This window comes from Callospermophilus lateralis, chromosome 16 (genome assembly GCF_048772815.1).
Source record: "Callospermophilus lateralis isolate mCalLat2 chromosome 16, mCalLat2.hap1, whole genome shotgun sequence".
NCBI classification, from domain to species: domain Eukaryota; kingdom Metazoa; phylum Chordata; class Mammalia; order Rodentia; family Sciuridae; genus Callospermophilus; species Callospermophilus lateralis.
In genome coordinates this window covers 43993782-44021223 of record NC_135320.1, presented here as the reverse complement: position 1 = coordinate 44021223, position 27442 = coordinate 43993782, and the positions used below count along the sequence as shown (strand labels likewise).

General features: G+C 37.7%; 1 protein-coding gene across 1 annotated transcript; it reads right to left on the bottom strand.

Moving 5' to 3' along the window:
* Positions 1-187: 187 nt before the first annotated feature.
* Positions 188-27442, bottom strand: Ca13 (carbonic anhydrase 13). Its single transcript, XM_076835939.1, has 7 exons — positions 27400-27442; positions 23295-23492; positions 18881-18999; positions 12268-12363; positions 10938-11000; positions 10279-10434; positions 188-446 (listed from the first exon to the last, which is right to left on the bottom strand). The coding sequence occupies exons 1-7, from the start codon at positions 27434-27436 to the stop codon at positions 327-329; spliced, it is 789 nt and encodes a 262-aa protein (XP_076692054.1). The 5' UTR covers positions 27437-27442; the 3' UTR covers positions 188-326.

Sequence of the window (27442 nt, the reverse complement as noted above, 5' to 3'; positions counted from 1 at the left end):
TGCTGAAGTGACTCAGTCTCTGGCAAGGTAGGATCTTCAGTACATTCTGACGTTTGTGAGGCCAGCCATGTTTTTGTTTTGTACTTCAGGGGTTTTAACAACATCAGACCAAGTTTATTGCTTGATCCCTGCATGCAAATCCGGAGCAGATGAGCTAAGTCGGTTTAACTAAAGAGAGCTGGCTTTCCTCATGGTGTTAACACTGATCATAAAATGGTACTCGCAGATTAAAATTCTAGAAAGAAGTGTTAGTGGGGATTTTTGTGTTTTGTTTTGTTTGCTGTCTCTCTGCAGTCACGTTTGGGGATGTCCACTGGAGACCACTGCTAACAAAAAGAGGCTCTCACTTTGCGGCCCTTCAGAGGTTGGGGTGGACGGTGATTACTCAACAAAAATGCCGCTGCTTCACCCTCTGCTGTACACAGGAGGCTGCGGAATTTAGCCAACTGTTGAAGAAAAGATAAGCATTAATTTCAGCATGGAAAGTCACACCAATGCCAAAAAAATGTATAGCCAACTCAAGAACATAACCTTTCCTCTACCAGGAGCCAAAAATATTACAATGAGAATTTGCCAAGTTGTGACATAAATGTTATAAAGAATGTTTCCATCAAATTCCTTCACGGCAAAAACCTGTGTTCTGAAATTAATAATAAATAAATTCTTTATTTCAAGATAAAAGTAATAGGGCTGGGATTGTGGCTAATGGTAGAGTACTCACCTAGCATGTGTGAGGCGCTGGGTTCAATCCTCAGCACCACATAAAGGTAAATAAATAAAGGCATTGTGTCCATCTACAACTAAAAAATATTTTTTAAAAAACGATCAAAGTAATAAGAGGAAATGTCATTTAAAACGTGGTTTAAAGAATATGCATCTAGAAATTAGAGTATTTTTCCTACACACACACACACACACACACACACACACACACTTTATTTCAAAATAGGCTCAATTATAATGTCATTATGAAACCTTATTTTTCCATTTAATATATACCCTAGGCATTTTTGCAAATCAATAAACTTACATGACTATTTGTAACCACTGCAAAGTACTATTATAAGTTTGTTGCTCTGTAGTAAGTATGTTTTGTAGAATTCTAACAATTTTTTGGTGGTTTAATATTATTTATTCAAATTTGGGGCGGGGGCTGTAGCTCAGTGGTGGAGCATTTGCCTAGAACATGTGAGGCACTGGATTTGAGTGTCAGCACCACATAAAAATAAATAAATAAAATAAAGGTGTTGTGTCTGTCTACAACTAAAAAAAAAAAAAAAAAAAAAAAAAAGTTTTTTTTTTTGTTTTTGTTTGGTTTTTTTTTGTTTTTAAATTTAACCCAGGCCTACAGTAGTAAAATAAAGATTGGATAAATTACTTGAATAATTCTAGCTTCTCAAAAATGTTCATCAAAATTATACTGCCAAACACAAGTTTTTGGTATTTGTTCTGTTATTGTTGGTGTTGTTATGTTTTTGTTATGGCTTAGATTTGAGGTGTCCCTCAAAACTCATGATTGAGACAATGTAAGAAGGTTTAGAGGGGAACTAATCGGGTCAGAGCGCCTTAACCTAATCAGTGAATTAATCCCCTGATCAGGATTAACTGAGTGGTAACTGTAGGCAAGTAGGGGTGTGGCTGGAGGAGTGGGTCATTGAGGGTGTGCCTTTGGGGTATATATTTTGTTGTGGTGAAGAGAGTTCTCTCTCTCTGCTTCCTGATCATCATGTCTTGAGTTGCTTTCCTCCACCACATGGTGATGTTCTGCCTCACCATGAACCTCAAGGAATGAGGCCTGCTATCTATGGACTGAGACCTCTGAAACCGTGAGCCCCCAAATAAACTTTTTCTCCTCTAAAATTGTTCCTGTTAGGTCTTTTGGTCACAAGAGCAAAAAAGCTGACTAAAACAGTTTTGATGAGGATGACTTAGTAAACTACTAGGAATGAGAGTCTCCATTCTCTAAACTTCTTTAGATATCTAATCTCAGAATCAAGAAAATTTGGACTAAGACACATCAATTGGGTTTCCATCATCTTCATTTACCTGAGGCCTAAAATATTTCACATCCAGTATCCACATGATGGGAGGCAGAAGGAAAAGGCTCTTCGAAATAAACAGTAATAGTTTATAACCACGCTCTATGGAGCACAGGATCATCCATCGTATGCAAACAACTCTGGATTTTCACAAATGATATTATTCTCTGTCTTAAAGAACCCAGATATGGGAAGGATGAAACGCATAACTACAGCTTACTATTACTCATAATTTCATTAGACCAGATCATTACAGCTAAAACTAGATGGAACTTAAGAGAATGTCTGGCGAGGTCAAGTAGCAGAGGCCAATGAGATCTCATTCCTGGGAAGACACCCAGCTTTCTGCAGATCATGAGAATCAGGTCCATGTAGAGGGCTCATTCCAGGTGGCTGTGGAAACATGCAGAGTCGCACCTCAGGGTGCTGGTGGAGGGGCTTCACACAGCACAATCTGCCTCCCAGGTGATACCACTGATCCCTCAGAATACCTTGGCTCTATTTAAACACACAGGCCATTCAACTCCTCTGGCTCCCTACCTCTGCACCACTTTAGCCTCGTTAGTTCAGAACTGAATCTTACTCTAGATCTTTCCAACCTGCTCACTTTGGCAGAAGTCCCCAAACCTGTCCTGAGGTCTTATCAAATCTCTTCCTTGTAGGACTCTCCCAATCACTTGATCAGCCGGATAGGACCTGTACCTGCCAACCCCTGCTCACATTTTGCTTCTTTTGGGTCCTGTGTCTTCCCCTGGCTGCCCTTTACCAGTCTCATCCTCTCAGGTAGCCACAGGCTCATTCAGGCAGAAAACCTGCTCTTCTGTCACTAAAGCTGACTCAGCATCTACATGTTCCTGGCAAGGAGTGTCACTCATTCCGCCTTGAGGCTGAGGTAGGTGTAACCTGTTTTGTTGGTTTACTTGGCTCTAAAACTAAAATTCCAGTTTTCTTATGTAGCAATCCCAGTAAGATGAAATACTCTTTTTCAAAGGCTCTGTAAATAATTCTATTTTACATGCATGCTCAGCCACGCGTAACAAAACACTGTTGCCTGCCAAAGTGGAGTAACAATGAGAATAAGCTCTCCTATGGAACATGGTGATCTGGGCACAGCTTTGCATCACATTAAACTCATAAAATCTCCAAAACAACCCTATCAATAATCTACTATTATCCTGTTTAATAGTAGATTAGGAGCTTGAGAGCATTACAATAAATCGTCTGGCAAATAAGCTATGAAATGACCATAGAAGTATATTTCATTTTTAACTATTTTTCCCATTTCCCCCTAATATCTTCTTATTTACTCTGTATTGTGGAAACAAGCATATACAAAGGCAGAAAAAAATAGCAAATAAACTGCCAAAAATCTATCACCCAGCTTCAACTATCAACACACACCCAATTTTTCCATCCATGTTCCCACCCATTCTCTCTCCATACCCTACCCTGCCCAAACTGGACTCCTTTGAAGTAAACTCCAAACATCACATCATTTCAGTATAAACATATCAAAATACATCCCTCAAGTATATGACATTTCTAGCATTTTAATAGGTGCTATCAGCATGGTTTCTGAGTCTTGGACCACTCACTTTCTTTTTTTTTTTTTTTAATAGAGAGTGGGATAGAGAGAGTGAGAGAGAGATAATTTTTTAATATTTATTTTTTTTTTAGTTTTCGGCGGGCACAACATCTTTCTTTGTATGTGGTGCTGAGGATTGAACCTGGGCCGCAGGCGGCATGCCAGGTGAGCGCTATGGCTTGAGCCACATCCCCAGCCCTGGACCACCCACTTTCAATCAATTTTTCTAGATCTACCTGGCACTTTCACATGCAGATACCATTCTAAGCCAGTTTGTGAAGGATGATCCCAGACATCTGAATGAACAGACTTGGGGGTGATTACTAAGAATTCAGATTCCTGTATCTTAACCCCGACCTCCAAATTAGAATTTCTAATAAGGCCCAAGTTCCACATTTTGCTAAGCTGCCCTAAGTGGATCTTGGATACACTAAACTTTGAGCATCGCAGGTACAAAACTGCCAACATATTTTCTGCTCTTCCCCTTCTTGACCTTATTTTTTATTTCCTTCTTGAAATTCCCTCCTTTCCTTGATTACCTGCAACCAGTTCTCACCTTTTAATCTTTTAACCATCTCAATATCACTTTTCCATAAAATCTTTCCTGATTTCTCCACTGGAAAATAGTCTCTAATCTTCTAAACTTCCATTAATTTTTGTGTTGGTCTTATGGCACCAAGCATAGCCCACTGTGTTATGGTTTTTGTGTATCTATATTATGCCCTCTATTGAATTTCAAATTCCCTAGGGCAAGGGCCACTTTTTATACATCTTTTTATCTCTTGTATCATTCCTTGCAAAGATCAGGCAACTAGTGAACAATTTTGCCATTCACTTATACAGTCCTCCACAATTTTGAACTTTAATTTCAAGCTGATGTTATACTGTTTTATACATGAGCTCAAAATTAATGTCAAAGTGACTGGATTATTTTCTCATCTTCCATGTAGTATAGCAATGCAGAAGTAAAGGAAAATATTCCTAGATCATTGATTATCATTAGTTGTAAAACACAAATTTTACTATTTAAAAAGCACATTTGGGTTTTGCTTCTAGCTATTCAGACTGAGATCTTGCACACAGTATCCCTAATAGAAAACAATTATAAACTAAGACATAATGCAAAAAGCATTAACTGCAGGTACTGCACAGTGAACAGGGATTTGAGTGGCTTGAAGGTGGAAGAGGAGAGCTCTGCAGGTAAATTCTGGTCTCTCCAGCTTTTAGCCTGGAGCTGAGTGCAGTCTGCCACGTGTACACAGCCACAGTGGGGAATACCTCTCTTGCAAGGAGAGATCCAGAGAGAGGATCCTTGAACTCTCTACCCACATATCTGACTGATCCAGGAAACATGCATACACTGAACAGATTCCAAGCAGACCAGCTGAACTGAGACCAGAGCTACAATGCAAGAAAAAAATCTGTACTTCTAGTTCAGCCAACAAAACTGTCTGCTGAAACAAAAGAAGTAATTCTTATCAGAGAAAAATAACCGAATCCAGAACCTTTACAATTTAATGTTCATATCATCTAGAATACATAAAAAATTACTCAGCATATGAAGAATTAAGAAGATGGAAAAAAATCTCAATGAAATAAAAATCAACAAAATCCAACCCAAGATTAACCAATGTTGGAATTCGTAAGGATTTTAAAGTGTCTATTATAAGTACCTGAGGGTTAGATCAAGTTAAAGCATCTTTTTAATTCATGAGAAATCTCAGCAGGGTAATAAGAAGTCTTAGTAAAGAAATAAAAACAATAAAAGAGAACCAAGTAGAAATTTATTTTATTTTTAAGATAGTCTTACTATGTTGCCTAGTATCGAGCTCGTGGGCTCCACTGATCCTCCCACTGAGTCTCCCAGGTGCCAAGACTACAGGCACATGCCGTCATGCCTGACCAAATAGAACTTTTAGAATTAAAAGATAACAGCTGGAGGGACTTAACAGCCAAATTGACATGACAGAGAAATAAAAAGCAAATGAACTTGAATATACATCAATAGAAAATATTTATGATGAAAAGCAGAGATTTTTAGAATTTTTTTTGAAAAACAATGTCTCAGGAACCTGCTAGATGATATTAAAAGGTCTAATATTTGTGTAATTAGAGTATCAGAAAGAAAGAACAAATGGGGATATCATACACAAAAATGAACTCAAAAACAACCAAAAAGGGCGGGGGAATCAAAGGAAAATGTAAGAGCTAAAACTACTACTTAAAGTAGTAGAAAAAAAACTGTAGCTTATTGTTAAATAAAGATTCTTAAATAGTAAAAAAAAAAAAAAAAAAAAAGTGCAAATTTCAAAGGATAAATTGATAAAATATACATAATCAAGATTAAGAACTTTTGCTCTTCAAAATACATTATTAACAGAAACAAAAGGCAGGCAGCCAAACATTGGGAGAAAACTTAGAAAAACATGTATTTAAGTATGAATATACCACAGAGAATCCTGCATATATATAATTATAATGAACTAAATGAAATAATAATAATACAAGAGATGTCAGTGGAGTAGAGCAAGTGGATCAGGTACAGAGAAGAGGGGAGGAAAAGGAAGGTACTGGGGAATAAAATTGATCACATTATGTGTGTGTATAAACACAGCATAATGAATCCCACTATTATGTATCATTATAATGCACCAGTTAAAAACATGCATTTGAGAAAGAATTTTTAATCTAAACTATATTTTAAAAAACTTTTACAACTCTATAGTGAGAAGATGAACAACCCAATTTAAAAATATGCAAAGAATCTGAACTAATATTTCACAAAAGAAAACACATGCATGGTCATGAAAAAATCACTAGACATTTATGGTCACATATACCCTCTAGAATAGCTCATTTAGAAAAACTGACAATACCAAAAGCTAACAGAGATATGGAGCAACTAGAAATCTTGTAAATTGCTGATGGGAATGCAAGGTGGCACACCACTTAGGAAGCAAGATGGCAGTACAATCAAACATGCATGACCTAATGACTCCAGTCCTAGGTACTGACCCAAGCCATAGAAAAAGTGTCCATACAAGTGTGTATGTGAATTGCTCTTAATATCAAAATATTACTCACATAATTGCCATAAACTAGAAACAACTTAAACATCTCAATTACTGAATAGATTTTTTAATGTGGTATAACCATACCATGGAATATAAATAGGCAATAAAAATAAAAGAAATGGCTGGACACAGTGGTACATGCCTATAATCCCAGCTGCTTAGGAGGCTGAGGCAGGAGGATCATAAGTTCAAAGCCAGCCTCAGCAAAAATCAAGGTGCTAAGCAACTCACTGTTTTTTAGATTCTGTCTCTAAATAAAATACAAAATAGGGCTGGGGATGTATCTCAGTTGTCAAGTGCTCCTGAGTTTGATCCCTAGTACCAAATAAATAAATAAATAAAAGAAATGGGTGAAACTTAAATATTATGCTAAGTAAAAGAAATCAAACACAAAAATCTATTTACTATATGATTCATTTAAACAAAATTCTAGAAAATGCAAAATTCTAGTGATAGCATGCCAGTGGTTGCTTGGGGCTATGAAAGCAAGACAGCTATTCTCTCTTGATCATGGTAGTTGTTGCATGGTTGCATACGATCACCAAAATCAGCAACCACACACTTAAAAAATTTGTGAGTTCCTTAATGTACAGATAATGTCATAATTTTAAAAAGGATTTTTTAAAGGAGTATTCTGCACACTGAATTTGAGCAGCTGAGTATATCAATTCAGATGATTTAGGTGAACTCAAAGAGATTTGGCAAGAAAAGTCAGCCTTCCAAAGAAAATGACATATCTGTTATTAAAAGTATTAGAAAACAGTATATATGCCCACTGGCATGGCAGTTAAATCAAGAGTTCAGTGCTCACTGGGTGACTCTGAGGAAGAAAAATGGATTGGAATCAAGAAAAAGAAAAAAAATATCTTATTTTCCCTTTAGGTCAAACAGTGACTTGCTAAGAAATAGCATTAGAAAATCCTAGAAAAAAAAAATCTGGTATCAACTTAAGAGGATTTATTCTTCACAGTTAGTGACATTGCATGACAGAATTGGAAGATGAATAAAGGCAATATTTCCCAGTGACTTTAAAAAGAAAAAGCTGCAAAAATTGAGATTAAAAATTATCTTTTGGAAATTGATAACGCAGTGATATAAGATTTTTCAACTTAATTTATATAAAAGAGCTAAAAAAAAACTAAATAATTTTACCAAACTGCATGTTTTCCATTTTTAAAATAAACTGTTTCAGGACAATCTTACATTTATAAAAATTACTGCAAGCTATTACTAATATTTCCGATGTACCTCACACTGAATTTCCCCTATTATTTACATTTTATATTAGTGTGGTACTTTCTCCATAATTAATGAGCAATATTAAATATATGTTATCTAACGGCCTTCCCTTACTCAGGTGTTCTTTGTTTTGATCTAATGCCTTTCTGTTTCAGAATCTTATGTAGGAAACATTACATTCAGTCACCCCCTCTCTGTAGGCATCCCTTGATTGTGAGTTTCTCAGACTTATCTTGCTTTTGATGACCTTGAAGAGTCCTAATTAAATATTTATAGAATTTTCCTCGGTTGAGCTTTGTTTAATGCTTTTTCTCGTATTTAGAACTGGATTGGATGTTTTAAATATCTTTAGCTTCATTCTTTAGCTCTTAAAACCATCATAATATTATCAATATAATAACTGGAATTATAGCCAAGCAATTTCTCATTCTGGTTAAAAATCAAAACTCATGAAAGTGCTCCTGCTATAGTCAATATAAGTTAATTTTTCAAAGTGTACTACCCATTACACTAGAGCTCTAAAATGAAGCTATTTTTAATATACTCTCTTGCATAAAAACCACATCAATAATCTTAATTCAATAAGCCTCAAATGAGACAGTCATGAATCCATAGCCATGTAGTTATAATTTCTAAACTTGCCGGAGTTGTTTTTACTAAGTTTAACTTTATTCTTTCTAAGGAATTATATATTATGATATATTCTCTTCGAAATCACTAGTGTGTTGAAAAAATAAAAGAAACAAAAAAAAGTATTTTCCAAGTGTTTTTAAGAAATAGAGACAGCCTTGAAATATAAAGCAAAATATGAGCTACTTTGTTTTCGATAACTTGATGTTATAATTAACTCTTATTATTAAATTGTTTAAATTTAATAAAGGAATGTGAAAGTAAGCAGTTTAGCATGTCAAGGGAAAGAAATAAACCCCTTTAATGAGGACACTAAATCAGCAGCAGGTCATTTTTCTCATGATACAATGAGAAAAAATTTCACAGGAATTTTCATATCAGTCAAGGTCTGGATTCTATCCAGACTGCTATAAAATGTTTTAATATGTATACACAAAGGTATTATTTGTCTGTAATCCTAAAGATTAGGTCAATGAGGTAGAATACCCAACAGGAAGTTAGATGTGTTCCCAAGGGGAAATGTTGCCTAAAAAGAACCTGGTGAAGGTGAACCAGTCCTAGTCTGATGGGGGTGGCTGTTGGAATAAACAGCTAGGTAGGAGAGCAAGTTGGGAACAGGAAAAAATATTTAATTAGCTGCAAAAATAAAATAAATGATATTCCTACTAAGATACTGCAGAACCTAATTCAAAAAGGACAACATAATAAAAAAATCCACTAAAGAGACCACATCCCAGAATACACGTCAGTCACACTGTTAAAGTTTAAGTGGTTTCTGGGCACTAATGACATCCAGAGTCTGGAAGAATGCTTGGCCTTATGTGGGTGCCCAGTAAGCATTTAACAGAAAGATGAAGGGATGGAGCCATAACTCAGCAGTCAAGTGCTTACCTAGCATGCCCAAGGTCCTGGGTTTGATCCCCAGCATTGCAAATAACTAATTAATTAAAGAAAAATGAGTAAATGTCTTCACAGGAAGGTCATAGGTGGCTGACCCACAGTTTCTAAGCAAATGCTTAGAAGCCCCTCAGGCAGGCCTACCAAAGTTTTGTTAACAAAAATCAAAACCAACTTTTTCTTCTTTTTTTTTTTTTTTTTTTCTAGTTCTGAGGATTGAACCCAGGGCCTCACACTTGCTGGGTAAGTACCATAAGTAGTATGAGCTATAGCTGTCCCTCTTGAATTCTCAAGTGTACCATAAGACCACTTCTTAAACTTAGCAGGCACACATTTCTAAGCATATGATGCCACTTCTCAGTGTTTACTCTGAAATCTGTGGAAGAAGCAGTGTAAGGACTGAGATCAGAAATGAGAATGTCGCCTTCTATGTGGCCTCTCTCCTGATTTTCCTGTTTGTATCCCAGTCTATTCATGTCTCAAAGCAAACAAAAGCAAAGCTAGCATTCGAAACAATGCTTCACTCTTATGGGCTTCTTTATGCGCCTTACATTTCTAAGAGATTGGAAAGAGATCATCAAATCATAGAAAATCAAATAAGAAAGGGTCACAAGCCAGGCACAGTGGTGCACGCCTGTAATCCCAGCTGCTCAGGAGACTGAGGCAGGAGGATCTCAAATTCAAAGCCAGCCTCAGCAAAATCAAGGCACTAAGCAACTCAGTGAAATCCTGTCTCTAAATAAAATACTGAAGATGTGGCTCAGTGGTCAAATTTCCTGAGTGAATCAACATCAACCTGAGAGAAGCTACATACCTGTTGAGAGCTGATATTTATGGGTTGTTTTAAAACAATCCATGTGACACTCTCAAGAAGAGGTGGAACAGTCAGAGAACCAGGATATGTCCAGTAGTCCCAGGAGGGTGGAAGCAGAGATAATGGGTCAAAATTTGTGAATCGAATTTGTTTGCCCTGGACAAACAGAGAATTCCCACAAATTACCATGGAAGAGCTTTACACATACACACACACACACACACACACACACACACACACATCCAATGAAATACTATGGAGTTATTCAGAATCTACCTTTAGTATCTTAAAAAAAAATACTTCATCTTAAATAACACATCATATAGATTTATTTCAGAAGCACAAGATTTGTTTTTATATAAGTGGTCTTTAAAATATTTCACAAATCAAGACGTATTTTGTAAAACTATAATACCAGAAAGTAAATTTGTATAAAAAGATTTATTAGTGATTATCTTAGATAATGTAAGACCCTTGGTTATTTTCAAGAGATAAGTGATACTAAGTTACTTCTGCTTGCTTACTTAAGAATGTTGCAAACTTGCTTCAAAACAGGCAGCATATACTCTGTCCAAAGTTTAAGTCTTTGAAGAAAGATAAGAGAATTAAAGACAGAAGGAGAAAGACGTCAGTCATAACTACCGAGTAATTCGTTTCACCTTTTCTTTAATGGAATCCAAAATGTCAGTAATCTTTTGCAGCTGGGAATTGTGTTCACCAATCTAAAAATTCGAATTTTGAAAGAAATGGTTACAGTAGCAAATAAAGTCTGATCTCTCCATTTCAATCAACTGTTTTTAAATTAATTTCTGAAAATCTACACCAGCACAGAAGATACAGTGATTGTTCTAGAATAAAAGTTCTCTTCTGATAGCCTTATCATGCCAGAAGAATCTGAATGATAACATTATATTACAGGGTTCCTATACTGAACTTTCACTTTGGTTTCAAAACTGGTAGCAACACTCCTCTCCCCCCACTTCCCCTAATGAATGTTCACATAGATTAACTTAAGAGAAACTGTGCTTAGGAAAAACTCTTAAAACACCTGCACTATTAATCCAGATGTGATATTCAGAACTTCAATCCAAACTGACTATGGTATCAAAGTATTAGACAAAAAACATCTCTCACATCTAGCCTAAAAAGGACTTGAGGTCCCAAATCAAGGTCCTAAAAATGACTTGAGGTCCTCAGAAGCAAAGGCATCATAAATACATAAATACAAATATTTTCATTATTATGGGTGTTCTGACTCTACCCAAAGGTTTTAAACCCTTCAGGATTAAACTACGTTCTTTTCCCCCACCTGGATCCTATTGCCACTACTCATTCTTGGTGGCCAAAAAGAAGAACCTACCACTATCCGTGGCACTTCCCACCTCTGCCTCATGTCCAGCCCCCAATCCCAGTTTCATGTGTTACAACATCACTCAGAGAATGTGGCAAAACCGCTCAATCTACAAGACAGTGGTAGCAGTGGAGTTGAGGGGCCCACACCACCCCAGGTTTGAGGATAACAGTGATCACCTGTCCCTATGGGAAGGTTAGACAAAGGGAAATACAACAAAACATCTTTAAAAGTTGTTCAGTTGGCTGAAGACAACATGTCATTGTGTCAAAAAAAGTGCTTCAAAAATTATAGGCTTGAACTTTTTTTCTGTCCTATATCTCTAAATACTGAAATCAGGAATCAGGAAGATCCTAGAACAAAGGTCTTCTTTAAAGGGTCTCAGTTGTTATTTCTGCTGCTATTCTTCTTCTTCTTAATACTGCTGTTGCTACTCACATGAAAATTATAAATGGACAATCAGAAGAATCACAAGACGATGCTCCTACATTAATGTTTAATTTCTTAGCATTCACTTCCAAAGGAAAATACTAAACCTAGAACAGGTCTACTATGAAAAAACAGCTGAATATACTCCATGACTAAAGCTCTTTATCCAACATAGCTTATTTTTAAAAATGAAATCAGTGGATTCTCACCTGTAAAAATACTCCCAGGACAGCTAGTCCATCTGGCTCATGAGCTGCCTCAACAAAGCTTGGGTATTTGTCTGAATTCCAGTGGACAACATGGAGCTGAAAGGGAGAGATACAACACAGGTCAAATGTTTTTTTAAACATCCTGAAAAATGTAAATGCAAATAAACATTGATACACATGTTCTGGTACTGTACACTCATAAATACAATATATCCTTCACAAAAAACTTGGACACAATCCTCCTTTTGACTTATTCAAAAACTCAAGGACAGCAATGAAGGATATGATCATTTAACTAGTTTGTAGTATACTGTTTTTGTTTTCTAATACTAGGGATTGAACCCAGGGTCCCACACCTACTAGGCAAGTGCTGTACCACTGAGCTACATCCCCATCCCTTTTTATCTAGAGACAGGGTCCCACTAAGTTGCCCAAACTTGTGACCATCTTGTCTCAGCCTCCTGAGTAGCTATTTACAGTGTAGTTACTATTTGCAATGCCCTGTCCGATCTCTCTAGCTCTAGCAAATTCCAACCAGTGCCCCTAGTAACTTGAGGCATCTCTGTGTCTTCCACTGATGGGATTGCAATGAAGCTGCCTTAGATCAGATCCCAGCTGACAACAGGGTCCATTAAGTCTACCATGCGGCCAGCGCAATGGTTTCATTAATGAGGTTCTTGGCATAAAAGTTAGCTAGCGAGATTGAAATAAACACACAGACTCAGTTACCTTTTTCTATGACCAGGTCCGAGACGGCTCCCCTCTCTGGTTCCCTCCTCTAACCGCCCGGCAGGGCAGCAAGGATTACTCAGGGCTAGCAGGAGAGAGAGAGAGCCAGCACGCCAGGAAGTAGCCTTTTATTGGGGAGCAAGAAATTCAGGGGATAATTCCATCCAATGAAGGTTGAAGGGGGAGCCGCACTCCAAGGTCAGGGTCAGTGATTGGGCCTCCGGGGTCAGTGGTCAGTTACACCCCCACACGGACAGGTTCTCTCAACAGGAGAGGGCCGGGAAAGCTCCGACACAGCCAGAACGCCTCAGACCCTAACCGGGAGTCGCCTCAGACCCTAACCGGGAGTCACCCAGTCACGTGTGAGAATGGCTTCCGACAATTAAGGAAACCTGGACTCCGTGGCTGGGTGGAGAAGTCAACTTCCTACACAGCAGGTTTTCAGGGACATTCCTGTTACCAAGGACAATGCAGTTGCTCTTGAAAATTACCAGTCAGATCTTTATTACTGTAACTTTACATTTTTGATAGCTTTGTCCTTATGAGAAACTATTGTAAGAAGAATTTACTCATTTTTATTATTAGATTATTTTTAATGGACAAACGATAATTACATACATACACAGTAAATGATGTTATGTTTCAATGAAGGTATACAATATGGAATAACTAAATCAAACTAATTGACATATTCATTTCCTCACTTGCCTATTTTATGCATTTATTACTTTATATAAATATGTTCAGATCCTTTAATGAGAGCAAGTTTTAATGATGAAAAAGAAGCTTTGGGTCTAGGAACCAGTGTTTGAGGATGAAAACGAAAGGCAGCTGGTGTTACTGGATGGTGGGAGGAAGGGGAAGAGGAGTTCAAGGGACCTGAAAGAAGAGCAGGAAGAGGAGTTCATGGAAGTGAACTTATGCAAAACCCAAAGGAGACCTAAATGTTCTACCAAGGAAGCCAGGAATTACCCCAAATACACAAGCAAGTGGGAGACACTCCAGAATAACAATAAAGTAGAAAACCAATTTTGGAAGAGTCATCAGTCCCGGTTGAGAGAGAGGCAAACTATGAGAGAAACCAAAGGGCAATGTGACACACCCAAAAGATTTAACAATGGTCATAAATGGTGAAGGCCAAGCCTTGCTGTCCAAGGACCTGATATGAAGGACCGCCTCTAGATAAGAACTCCAGGTGAATCCTTTGGCACATCAGGAAAGAAATGCTTATGCAAACCTTCATGCCCAAAACACCCTTTCAGCTGGTGTTAGATCGAAATCTTAATATGTTCCAATGCATATTTTTATCCCTTCCTTCAATTATACCTCTAGATCTTACAGACAACTAATATGAAGGGGTTGCAGGATTAGATAAGAATTATCATAACTAGTCAGCTATAAAATCATAAAAGAGTTCACCATCCACACATGATCAGATACAATTGTGGAATTTCTATTTGGAAAATATAAAGGTGGACGCCTGTGGTGGTATGTTCCAAGTTTCTCTGAGAAAGTTGGGGGAGGACAGAAACTTGAAACAACTGGAGGAGGGAAACAAGATCCACGTGGCTCATATGAGAGAAAGACATTCCACTCTCCGGGAGGGGCTGATAAGGATGCTGGAGTTGTTTAAAATGGCTCCATGCCAATACATCTGCTCACTTAGTAGGAAATGACACCCAAGGGCCACAACTACATCTGAATAGAAGAAAATTGAGATATATTATGTCCTGTAGGTAGTCATCCTTCTGCTAACTAAGTAATAACAACTATATGTAAAAAGGTGGGCAACTAGTGCAAGAAAATATTTTTTAAAATAAATAAAACAAGTCCTCCTCTCACCCACACACTTGCTTAACTGGCAGCAATACCTTCAAAGAGAAACTGACGTCACTTGTATCAACATTTTTATTTGAACAAACCCTCAAGCAATCAAATAGCAAACTCACAATTCCTGACTAACAATAACAGCAGCAGGGATTTGAGCTAAATAATAAGAAGGCGTGGTAGCCACTGCAACAATGGGAATAAGATTCTTCCCCACTGAAAAATAATTTCTAAAGGACAATATGATCCAACTTCAGTATTTTAGAACTGCCTATTAGAGATATGTAAAATATCCTGCCAAATATGATTCCAAAAATCTGCCAGGAATGTAGAAATCATTGTTTTACTTTTAACAACATATATATTATGCTTATTATATATTATTTTGTTAGTCAGTTTTCTGTCTGACCTGAGATAATCAACTGATAATGAGAAAAGATTTATTTTAGCTCACAGTTTTGGAGGTTCCAGTCCCTAATGTGTTGATCCCTTGCTTTTGGGTCTGCAGTGAGGCAGCGCGCCATGGCGGGAGCACATGTCAGAGCAAAACTGCTCACCTCATCACCAGGAAGCAAAAAAGAGAAAGAGGTGGGGGTCCCGATATCCCCTTCCAGGGTGCACCCCCAGGGATAACTAATGATAGTCATGAAATTAAGTAAAAAGTGCTAGGGGGGAACAAAAGACAATTAATACCTTAGAATCATTTCTAAAACACAAAGGAATTCTTTTAAACCTAAATACCAAATGCCACCATCTCCAGCACTGACCTCTTCGTCAAACTCCAGGTTTGTATCCATGGACAACATGAACATGAGCCTAGAATACCTAACAGGCACCTGAAACTTAACATGTGCAAAATTGAAAGGTCATCCCTCTATGGAAACTGCTCCCACTGGACTCGCCTATCACAGTGAATGGCACAACCATCCTCCAGGTTACTCAAGTCAAAATCTTAGAATATTTCTAGACACCTCTGTGTCCTTCCTTTTCCTAGGCAAGTCCCATTGACTTTACCACCCACATTTCATGGATCTCTCAGTTGTATGCATCTCCACCACCCCACAGCCCAAAGTATCATCACCGCTCACTTGAACTATGTCCATAATCTTCTAATTTGTCTCCATGCTCCAACACTTGCCCACAACAACCTCTCCACCACATGGCAGTTACATATTATAAATATGAAGCAAAGTTAGGTGTGGTGTTCACACCTGTAATCCCAACGACACGGGAGACTAAGATAGGAGGATCACAAGTTCGAGGTCAGCCCAGCAATTTAGAGAGACTGGCTCAAGAAATAAAAAGGGTTGGGGATGGAGCCTTGTGATAAAGCCTTCTAGGTTCTTTCCATGGTACTGAAATAAATAAATAGCAGAACATGCCACTCCCCCACTCAAAACCTTCCACTGTCTTCCTCCCGCTACATTAAGGGTAAACTCCACACTGCTCACCATGCTCAACACCAACAGATGAACATGGCCTGTGCCTGTGTCTCTGGTACACAGCCCATACCTTCATCTAATTCCAATCCTATAGGCCAGTGTCTTTCTCTTCTTCAACATGCCAACATCGTTCCTGCCTTAGACCCCTTGTACTGCTGTTCTCATTTCCTCTCTCCAGATTTTCCCATGATTTTCTTGTCACTCAGTCCTGATTCACGTGTCACCTCAAAGAGGCCTTTCCTAACCCTTCAGTTACTCTACCAGATAACACTGGCAAAGAATTTACCACCTATCAGTTTTGTTTTTTTTTTTTTCATATTTGTTAGCTTGTTTATTGCCTACTTCTGCCATCCACCAAGCCTGAGGTCTTACCCAAACTTCTTTCTCTCAGCAAATTCTTACCTCAAATGAAAACACGGACTCTTCCTCTTGCTCACCCAGAAACCCAATCAAATCAACAAATCCCACTAGAGTTGCTGTTCCAGCTAGGCAGCTCTCCACCTACACTATCATCTGCTACCTGAAACTTCCCAAAAGCCTCCTCAGGGCTTCCTTTAGCCACTCCTGTTCAACCCAAGAGACCACCGTCGCTTTAAATGACATTTCTGAAATGCAAAGACGATCACATCCCAATTCAAAGCCATCCAGAGGCTTCCTGATGCACCTAGAATAAAGTTCATAATCCTCACCAGGACTCAGTAAGCTCAGGCCCTTCCCAGCCTCTCCAGTTATGCTTCTGACATCTCTCCCCTTCATTCTCCAAGCTCTGACCACACAGGCCATTCTGGTTTTCAAAAGTGTGAAGCTCTTCCCACCTCTGGTTCTCACACATGATTCCCTTGAGGACCACTGCGGTCTCTCCCTTTGCCTGGTTCACTCCTTCACATGCTGCAGGTTTCAGGGTTAAAGGCCTCTTCCACAGGGAAGGGTTCTCTGACCCACAGTCTGGGTTAGGCTGCATGGTAATGAACTGGTGGCACCCCTTCCTCTTGCAAGCCCTCCCCTCAGACAAGCACAAATAAACTGTGCAAGAGGATATGGCTGGCTCTCGATGAATTCTTACGTAGTGAATGAAGGACTGAATATATGAACCTGTGAAGTAGGAAGCAGCCTTAAGTATGGATTAAAGAACAGCATGAAATTCCAGTCAAAGTTTTATCTATAAAGATGGCCCCTGATCTATAGGCGAGGACTCTGAGCATGTGACCAATTTCAGGTCAGGAAGCCCTTTTCAGATAACGACTTGCCAAGTGGCAGTAAATCTCTCTGAGAATCCACATGGAAGTTTGTGAAAGTACAAGATATAACCATAAAGGTGACCGATCTTCCTGAGTTGCTAGGAAAGTTAAGAGACCAGTGATCCAAAGCAGCCACCTCTTCATCTCCACAGAGATTTTAAGATTTAGAACAACCATTAAATTTAGAACACAAAACTTCAGAATGAAAACTCTTCAGTAAATGATATAAATGGAGACACCACAGATGCAGGAGTCATCCTTTCTACCTTCTCATCGTCTTCTGTTCACCATCATAAAATACTCTGCACACACATCTGTAGCCAGAGCAAGTCCCATACCCTAAGGCACTTCACCCCAGACAAAAGTGATTTAGTTGGCGAAACAGACATTTTGGATGATAGCCTCCAAGCGCAGCTGTACGTGTTAATAGAAAAATAAAACTGGAAAGAAGTTCAGTTTGCTGGATTTTTCCATACAGCAGGGCTATACAGGGGCATCTAAACTCTGTAGTTCAGAAACCATGAGAAAATGAAGAAAATTTGTATTCATCTGGTAACCCTGCCTAGAAGACGCAAAAACCAAATTAGTTTCAGTTGAATGGTTTTGGTTGAGTCATGCAGTAATTCACTTCATCTCATGGGAAAGTTAGTATTAGCAACATTTAATCATATTAAAACTTGAGGCATATTGTGCTTTGTCCTTTAGCCAGAGGATTAGAAAAAGTGACATATCATTAATGACTACTAATATAACAAAACAGAAGTAATGTTTCAGTGAAAAAGAATCACAGTAATGAATTCTTTATTTTGGTGTTATGCTTTACCAACCTGAATAATTAACAGATTCCATTTTACATCTATAAATGTGGAGGTGACGTAGAGTTTAGGAAAGTTTATGTCTTTATGATTTTTTTCCAAAGTGAAACTCTGTCATTTATTAACCTGATTAATAGGGGCTTTGGGTAGTCACGTATATTTGTCCCTGGATCAAATATGTACACAGTTGGACCTAACACAAATGTTTCTTTTTCTCCCTTCTCATTGACCTTTCAGAAGATGCAAGAGAAAAAATAGATTTTAATTTGTTATCAGACAGGCCTGGGTTTAAACCCACTCAATGTTTACAAGTCTCCAGTTCATTCATTTCTAAAATGGAAGTATATAACTTTAAACTCTCATGGTTAGTTTAAGGGTCAGACAGGCCACATTGGAAGCTCTCATGTCAATAAACTCTCCTAATGAGTGAACAAATCGTTTCAGACACTGAGATACCTAATTGGCTCAGGATCTACGTGAAGTCAAAGAACTGGCCCTCATGACCCTTAAATCTCATCACTTAGAAAAACCCTGAATGACCCAGATGTGTCCAATGGCTTACCTCTGCAGCATACTTCACCCCATCCACCATGTGCTCAGAGCCATGATCATCAGCAGACCCCCAGTGAAGGTGGAACTGTCGCAACCTGTAGCTTCCCGTGAGAGGACCCCCACGCAGGACTAAAAACCAACACATTTCAAGTGGTTAGCAAGGAAACGATTTTATGCATACTGACATGCCCCCCATCTCCCTGAATTACTCAACATGTTCAAATCATCTAAGGAATATTTTTACAAATGTGTCATTAGATTTACTGACAGGAATACAATTTTAGGTTTATGAGGAGTCAGAACACAGTGGAGATCGTTTCGGAACATCCGGGGAAATCACAACAGACAGATTGGTTAGAAAGTAAAAAGATTCAAAATTCTGAAAGACAAAATATCACTCTGCTTAAGGAAAGGTAACCCAGCCTCTTTGAATAAGGACGAGACACGCAGAAAGGTCTAGTTGGAGCTTGGTAAAGCAGGGCAGTTGTATGGCTAGGACACAGGTGTCTGCAAGTAGAAGATGAGGGCCCACACTCCCTATCACTGTGTGATCTTGGACAAACTCTAACTTCCAAGCTTCAGCTTCCACATCTAAAAACTGGAAATAGTAATGGGCTTCCTCTAATGTTGCCACAAAAATAAAGAACTGAATCAAGGCACTTATCACTGCCTTTCATACTGAGAAGAAAGGAAGCTCTAGATGCGGAATATACCACAGCATCACTAAACTCTAAACTTCCATCAACATCCAACAAAATTAAGTGTTAGATGGTGAGGTACAAACTTAACAACGGTTTGATTTAAATTACCCTCCTCTTCCGAGATGCTATACACACACACACACACACACACACACACACCCATATATACATACATATGTATATATGGCATTTGAGGGCATGTATATATATATATATATATATATATATATATATATATATGTATATTCTCAAAATTTGTTAAGAATGATCCACCTTACATAAGAAGTATTTGGATCCAGGTTTTTTACAATACATAAAAATGGCTATTTTTAAAACACTCTGAAAGATATAAAAAAGAGAAAGAGAGAGAGATCAGACTCTGGGATCACTTCCCTATTACTCTTTTAAAAACAGAATAATTTTACTGCTTCTTCTCCCACTGGGCAGTGTTCAGGAGGGCACTGTCTGGGTCCCTGCTGTGCCTATCACCTGGCATAGTAACTATTACAGAGGAGAGGCACAATGAAGAGTAGATAAATAAATGAATAAAATATTCGATTTGTCTTTAAGCAGTTTCAACATGATTTGCAAAGTCAAAGTCAAAGCTTGTTTCCCTGAGTGACACCATAGTCTGCATCCATTGAGGACGAAATGACATTCCAAAGGAAAAGAAATCAACAGCTTTATTGTTCTTTTTCTCCTTGTTGTTGCATAATAAAACCTGAGATGAATGAAAAAGTCATTCCTTCATAGATAAAAGGCAGATTAGAGGGTTTGAATAATCAATGTGGAATTGACTTTGGGATAAGATGCAAGCAAGCTGGCTCTGAAGAAAGAAAGCGATACAAAAAACACACACTGGTCGGGAGACATCCAAGAATAATGGCTGATCTGGGGAAAGCCTGCTCTGAGTCCAGGGTTTAAAATCAGATTAACACAGCTCTGCCCAATTAAACAACAAAGATTGCCTTACACACTACATATTTAAACTTCCCATTTAGTGTTTCAAATAAAATGTCCAACCTGGAATTGTGATTAGCAAATGCCTAATGGTGGAGAAGACCAGTCTCTTGGAGCAGAGGTCTTCCAAAGAAATGCAGGGCAGGAAAAAGAGAGTGGAAATATCAAATATAAATATCATTTAACACCAACTTTGAGATGGTCTATAACAAAACAGATAAATTATGGTACAAAATTAATAATGGCAAAAAAAGTTCTTTTAATGAGAATGAGCTCATGTTTCCAAGTGTCAAATTATTCATCCTATTTTCCAGCCTAGATAAGCAAGTGAATATTCTTGTTTCTATTTTATGCTTATAAATATCATTTCTCCAAATGGCATGTGCAGTTCATTTACTCTTTCATTTAAAATTTTGTAAAAAAAAAAAAAAAAAAAAAAAAAACTATTCCAGATGATACACTCATATAAGGGGTCTACAGAAATTAAAACACCAGAGCTAAATGTCATAAACAATCCATTCATGGCTACTACCCATGAGGAGTCTTTGGCTCAGGGAAAAGACAGACACCAACCTGGCATTTATGACATGGTGTGGAAAATTCTGTGACTGGGACAGCCCAGGATGCCATGGGAACCCTAGCAGAGGTGACAGGGCCAGTCAGGTAAGATTCCCAAAGAGATGAGATGCTGAGTCCAGAAAGACCAGTAGCTGGAACAAGAACAGTCCTGTCTTTCCTCATGAGATTATCATTTCCTCATCAGACTACTATTTCCAGTAGGAATTCTCCCTAAAGAATTTCAAATCCACCTGTCCTCCTTTTAAAGATCTATTAAAATTTCAAAGGGTAGTTGCCTGTAGGTTAACCATGAGTGTGCATCTGCCCAGCCAAGCAAGCGCTCCAAGGACTATGGGGAAGACTTCATGACTAGTTTGTTGACTAGTAGAATTCAGAGTAATATTCTTTTCCTCTTCATTTAGTCAATAAATTAACAAATGACTAAAGTTCTATTTGATGGGTCCACTATTTATTCACATTATGAAAGATGCTATCCCCTGTATGAATCAAACAAGACTTTTATTCCAAGTCCTAGCAAAATACTAGTAAGAATAGATGTTTCATATATTCCTTTTTTAATATTTATTTATGAATGAATGATGGGGATTGAACCCAGAGGTGCTTTACCATTGAGCCACATCCCCAGAACTTTTTATTTTTTATTTTGAGACAAGTTTTCACTAAGTTTTTTAGGACCTCACTATGTTGCTGAGGCTGGCCTCGAACTTGTGATCCTCCTGCCTCAGCCTTCTGAGTTTATGGGATTTCAGGCATGCACCACCATACCCAGCAAATATTCCTTTCTTTTTTATCTTTTTTTAAATATTTATTTTTAGTTGTAGTTGGACACAATACCTTTATTTTATTTATTTATTTTTATGTGATGTTGAGGATCGAACTCAGGACCTCTCACGTGCTAAGTGAGAGCTCTATTACTAAGGCACAACCCCAGCCTCCTTTTTTTAAAACATTAAACTTGTATTTTTCTTTCCTATTCTATGTTCATTGGTAGGAAAATGGTGTATCAATTATGATACAAGAACAGCTGGTTCAATTCATTGATGATTTCTTTGGATCTAAAAATATATTTAGATTTGGAAGCTGGGCACAGTGGCACATGCTTATAATCCCAGCAGCTCAGGAGGCTGAGGCAGGAGAGTCTCGAGTTCAAAGCCAGCCTCAGAAACTTAGCAAGGACCTAAGCAAATCAGCGAGACCCTATCTCTAAATAAAATATAAAAGGGTTGGTGATGTGGCTCAGTGGTTAAGCACCCCTGGGTTCAATCCCTGGTACCATATTCATTTATTCATATCATATATATGTGAATGATTTGGAAAGATGCCCATACCTTTTTTTTCAAATAGGGAAACATGTTCCAAGCAATAAAACAATAGTCCAAGTTTATTGTTAAAAAGAAAAGGTAATGAATATGCACATCTATATGCACAGCTAAATAGTTAAAAAAATACAGAAGAATCAGTAGTGGTTAAATGCAGACAGTTTTTATCATAAAATTCTGTGTTATTTCTATTATCATTTGTTTACTACGAGTATAGATTACTTTTATAATTTTAATGAGAAATTATGATACTTTAGAAATGTTTATTCTATTAAAACAAATTAAAAATTATTTATGAGACGGGTGCAGTGGCTCACACCTGTAATGCCAATGGCTCACACCTATAATGCCAGTGGCTCAGGAGACTGAGACAGGAAGATTGCGAATCAAAGTCAGCCTCAGCAACAACAGTGAGGTGCTAAGCAACATAGCAAGACCCTGTCTCTAAATAAAATACAAAATAGGGCTGGGGGTGCGGCTCAATGGTTGAGTGTCCCTGTGTTCAATCCCCAGTAGCCCCCCCCCCCCGCAAAAAAAAAGAAAGAAAAGAAAATTATTATGAAATGCTATTAAACTTCTATATTTTCATAGTGATAAATGCTAAATGAAGTCATAATAAGATACAGTCAACTTAAAATTACATTCACCATAATTTTTTCTGAACACTCTTTATGTCATTTTAAAGTAACATTATCATAAGGTCCATATACATAACAGGACATCTCAATTCACATGAAGACACAAAATATGCTTCGATCTGGCAAATTCCAGGTCTAACATAAATAAAATTTGAAAGAGAAGAAAGTAAAGTCCAATTGTTCAAATCCCTCGTTTCCCACCAAATAGAAAAAGAAAAAAAGCCAACCTGATTTGTCTTCTGTGTCATCAAAGTCAACGCTGAAGGAGTGGCCACTATTACTGATGATTTTAGCTGAGCTGGGATCATACTTGATACTAAGAGGTCGGAGTGAAGAGTCATATTTTACTTCTTTGGTTTTAATCTCAATTGGAGATTGCTGATCACCATCAGCAATGGGGAAAAATTCATTCCAGTGAATAGGACCTTAAATATAAAAATCCCAAAGAAAAGGACTAAGTTAAGTTCTTTCATTCAATAAACATTTGTTAAGTGCAATGCAATATGTCTGAGATTGAACAATTAATAATATCCTCATTCTCAGGAATTTAGCATCTAATTTTTAAAACAAGATTATTTTTAATGGGTTTGGAAAACACCTGGTTTACCTAAAGTTCTTTCCAGAATCAATTACCCTTTGTACATAAAAGAACATGTAAATTTTTTTAAAGTACTTTCCAAAGGTACTCATAAATCAAACTAAAAACAACAGTACAATTCACCACTGAAAACAAAGAGATTCAGTCTTAGATTCAAGAATGTGCTCTGGTTGCTCCAGAGGTCAACAAGTTTACAGAGTGGAAGGAATCAAAGTTGCTGAGAAATCTAAGAAAAAAAGGAAAGGGTGTCATCCTCAAGAATTTTCTTCATTTTCTTCTTTTTTCTACCACTTGCTGGTATATTTTAGTATCATCCAGGTCTCAGCTCAACTAGCTGTAATATGCAACAAGCAGACTAAGAACATACATAATCTTTCATATACAATAATCCCAATAAAATGGCTGTACCCATGTCAGGAAATACAGTATTGTTGGTTATCTGCAATAGAGTCAGGTCACAGTTTATTTCTCTTTTTCACACTTCAGAAGGTCCCTCAGAAGTTTCTTTGCCAATGCTACATTTTAATTCCAACACAAGGGACAACTGTCATCCTGATCCTCTATTCAAAAAGTCAAAATTGCATCAAGTTTACAAATCAAATATTCATAGGTACATTGAAGTAAGTTGATAAACCAGCTGTTCCCTTATCTATCCTCTTCATTTCTCTGGGAGATTCCAATCAAGTTCTGACCCACAAAATCAACATCCAAGTTGCAGCTCACATAAGCTCTAAGTCATTCTACAGATGTGAGTCACTGTACAGGTCACAGACTCTTATTTTCTCCTCTACTATGAATGCAATTTACTCACCAGGTAAATAGGGCATAGGGCTACTGACTAAGCTTTTCCCTACTTTGCTAACCACTTTTTCTCTAGAAATCAAGTACTGATTGAAACAAAATAGCATGACAGTTATTAGATATTCGTTACAAAAATTATCTTTAAATGATAAAACTTAAGAGTGAGATTTAAAGGAACGCAATATATCATAATCATCAACAGTTTGAATCAGTAAAACTAATGCTGCTTTTTACTTTTTATTATTGCGAAGGAGAAAGCATATATTATTTCTTTCACATATACTTCAGGTACAAAAATGTCATAGCATAAATACATACCTAAACATAACTAAACACTGAAGAGCTGCCTGACACTTGGGACTTCAAAGCAACTTGAGCATTTGAGAGTCCTTAGATAATATTACAGAAAAGGCATCTATTTCCTTATTTATTAAACACTTCTATTTACTTTTCTGAGTACTCTTTCTGTACACAATATCATTCTCTTTTTTAATGCAGACAGAGCTTTCTATTATCACTACCAGTAAGGTTGAGTTAACCCAACGAGAATCAGATCGCAAACATGCAATGCAAGTGTCACAACATGCTGTTGACTCTTTTTACAATCAGCAAGGAGCTTCTCTCTCAATTCCTTTCCTCTCCTATTTCTAATCCTTTATAACTAAAGCAATTTTTAGAAGAGTCAAACCAAAATAAAATAAAACTATGGTGTCAAATATCCAATTTTCGCTGGGCACGGTGGAGCGTGCCTGTAATCCCAGCCGCTCAGGAGGCTGAGGCAGGAGAATCACAAGTTTGAGGCCAGCCTCAGCACCTTAGCGATGCCCTAAGCAACTTAGCAAGACCCTGACTCAAAATAAAAAATAAAAAGTGCTGAGGAGGGCTGGGGTTGTGGCTCAGTGGCAGAGTACCTGCCTTGCACATATGAGGCATCCTCAGCACCACATAAATATAAATAAATAAATAAATAAATAAATAAATATATTGTGTCCATCTGCAACTAAAAAAAAATATTTAAAAAAAAAAGTGCTGAGGATGTGACTTAGTGATTAGGCACCATATCCAGCATGATCTATTAACTATTATTGTTGGTTCATTTCCCTGACTTAAGACTCCTAATGTCTCATCTTATCAAATCTGCTATTCCCAGTTTAAGTTTCCTTAAGTCTCCTCAAATCACTGGTTTTGCCAATGTCTTAACAAAAAAAAAAAAAAGGCAACACAATTTGCCTAGTCAGGATTCAAAACATGTCCTGAGGTATGAGGTATTCGGCCAAATTAATCTACTTAAGGGTGTGGTTCTCAGAAAACCACTGCACCTAAAAGACAGGAATGGCCAAAAAAATCCTAGCTAAAATACAAAGTCATTTCATGTTAATGCCTTCACTGAGATGAATTTTCTAAATTTCTGAAAATGAGCTTCATTAGAGACAAAATTTTCTAATCTTAAAGTATAATCAATACCCATCCATTGAAATACCCTTTTTCCAAATCACAGTGTGGGCACTTTTGCCACTTACTATTAAGCAATGATAACAATGATTCAAGCAGACAGATGAAAAGAAATTTGTTTTGTGAGGTTTGTTTTTTCAAAACATAAATTAGAAATTAGCAAGATGTAAGATTATAATTATGGCCTCAGTCGAAAAGAAATCTGCCTAAATTTTATCTTTCATTATTAAAATTCTATATCTGCTTCCATTTTGAGGCTCATATTTCAATATTCATAACCTCAAGCTATGGTTTGAAATGAAACTTGTCTGTTTCTTTGTGAAAGAAAACTTTCTAGAAAAGTTATTCTTCAGTACTGTTCAATAATGTGCATGTTAATCAAAGTTTTATTATTCATAGCCCTCATTTTGACACTCATCTATTGTAAGGTTTTCTTGATGTCATTTTTGCAGTTACTTGGAAAAATCATTGCTTGAAACAATCAGTTCAGTTTAACATACAAACAAGAAAAATTTTTGCCTTCTGATAATTTAGGATATGTAAGAAGAAAAGTGGCCAGACCAATGGACCATGCCGGTAACGCCAGCTACTTGGGAGGTTGAGGCAGAAGGAGGATGACAGGTTCAAGGCCAGCCTGGGCAATAGAAGAGGCCAGGTCTCAAGTAAAAAGGGCTGAGGATGAAGCTCAATGGTAGAGGGCGCCCCTGGGTTCAATTGCGAGTACCGCACGCACCAGCACCATTAATTATCATTATCGCTCTTATAAATTAATAAATTTTATCACTTGTATTATAATGATAATCCTCAGTCTCTGCTAGGATGAGTGTGGAAGGAGAGGCAGAAAGAATGGAGAAGAGCTCGAAGTATAACTTCATTTCCCAGAAAGAATTTGAAGCCTCATTACAGAATCCAAAAGTAGCAGTCAACCAACTGAAAATTGCTGTGGCAATATTTTATAGTAACAGCCAAGAAGTCAACTTTATCTTCAGTGTCAACATGCAAGTTATTAAAATTTCTTAAGGAGCTTTTCAAAGATTTTCCATGATTTGTTTCTACTAAGTGAACAGCTTAAAGACCGAAAGCGAACTTGTCCTCATTTCACTCTGACTTCTAATCTCCAAGCCTTAATTGATAAGTGGTTATTACTAGGGAAGTTCTCGGCTTTTCAAATCAATGAATATATATATATATATCGAGGCAATGAATATATATATGAAGGGTTGGGATCTGGGGACTCCTGACAAAGTCCCCAGTGTTGGACTCCCCAACACTCCCCACTACCAACACCCGCCAAAGACGCTTTCCCGTCTACACGGGACGAAATCTGCCCTCCGCTTCCTGCTTTGGGCTCCAGGGAGCGCCGCTCAGTTTAAAGAGGAACCTAAAAGTTTCTTGCAAGTGTGAGATCAGCGCGGGGGCATCCGCCGGCCCCTCGGTGGTGCCCCGCGCAGAGCCCCCTCCCATCAGAGAAAAGCACTCACCGTTGTGTTCGCCGTATCCCCAGCTGAGCCTCGACATGGTCCC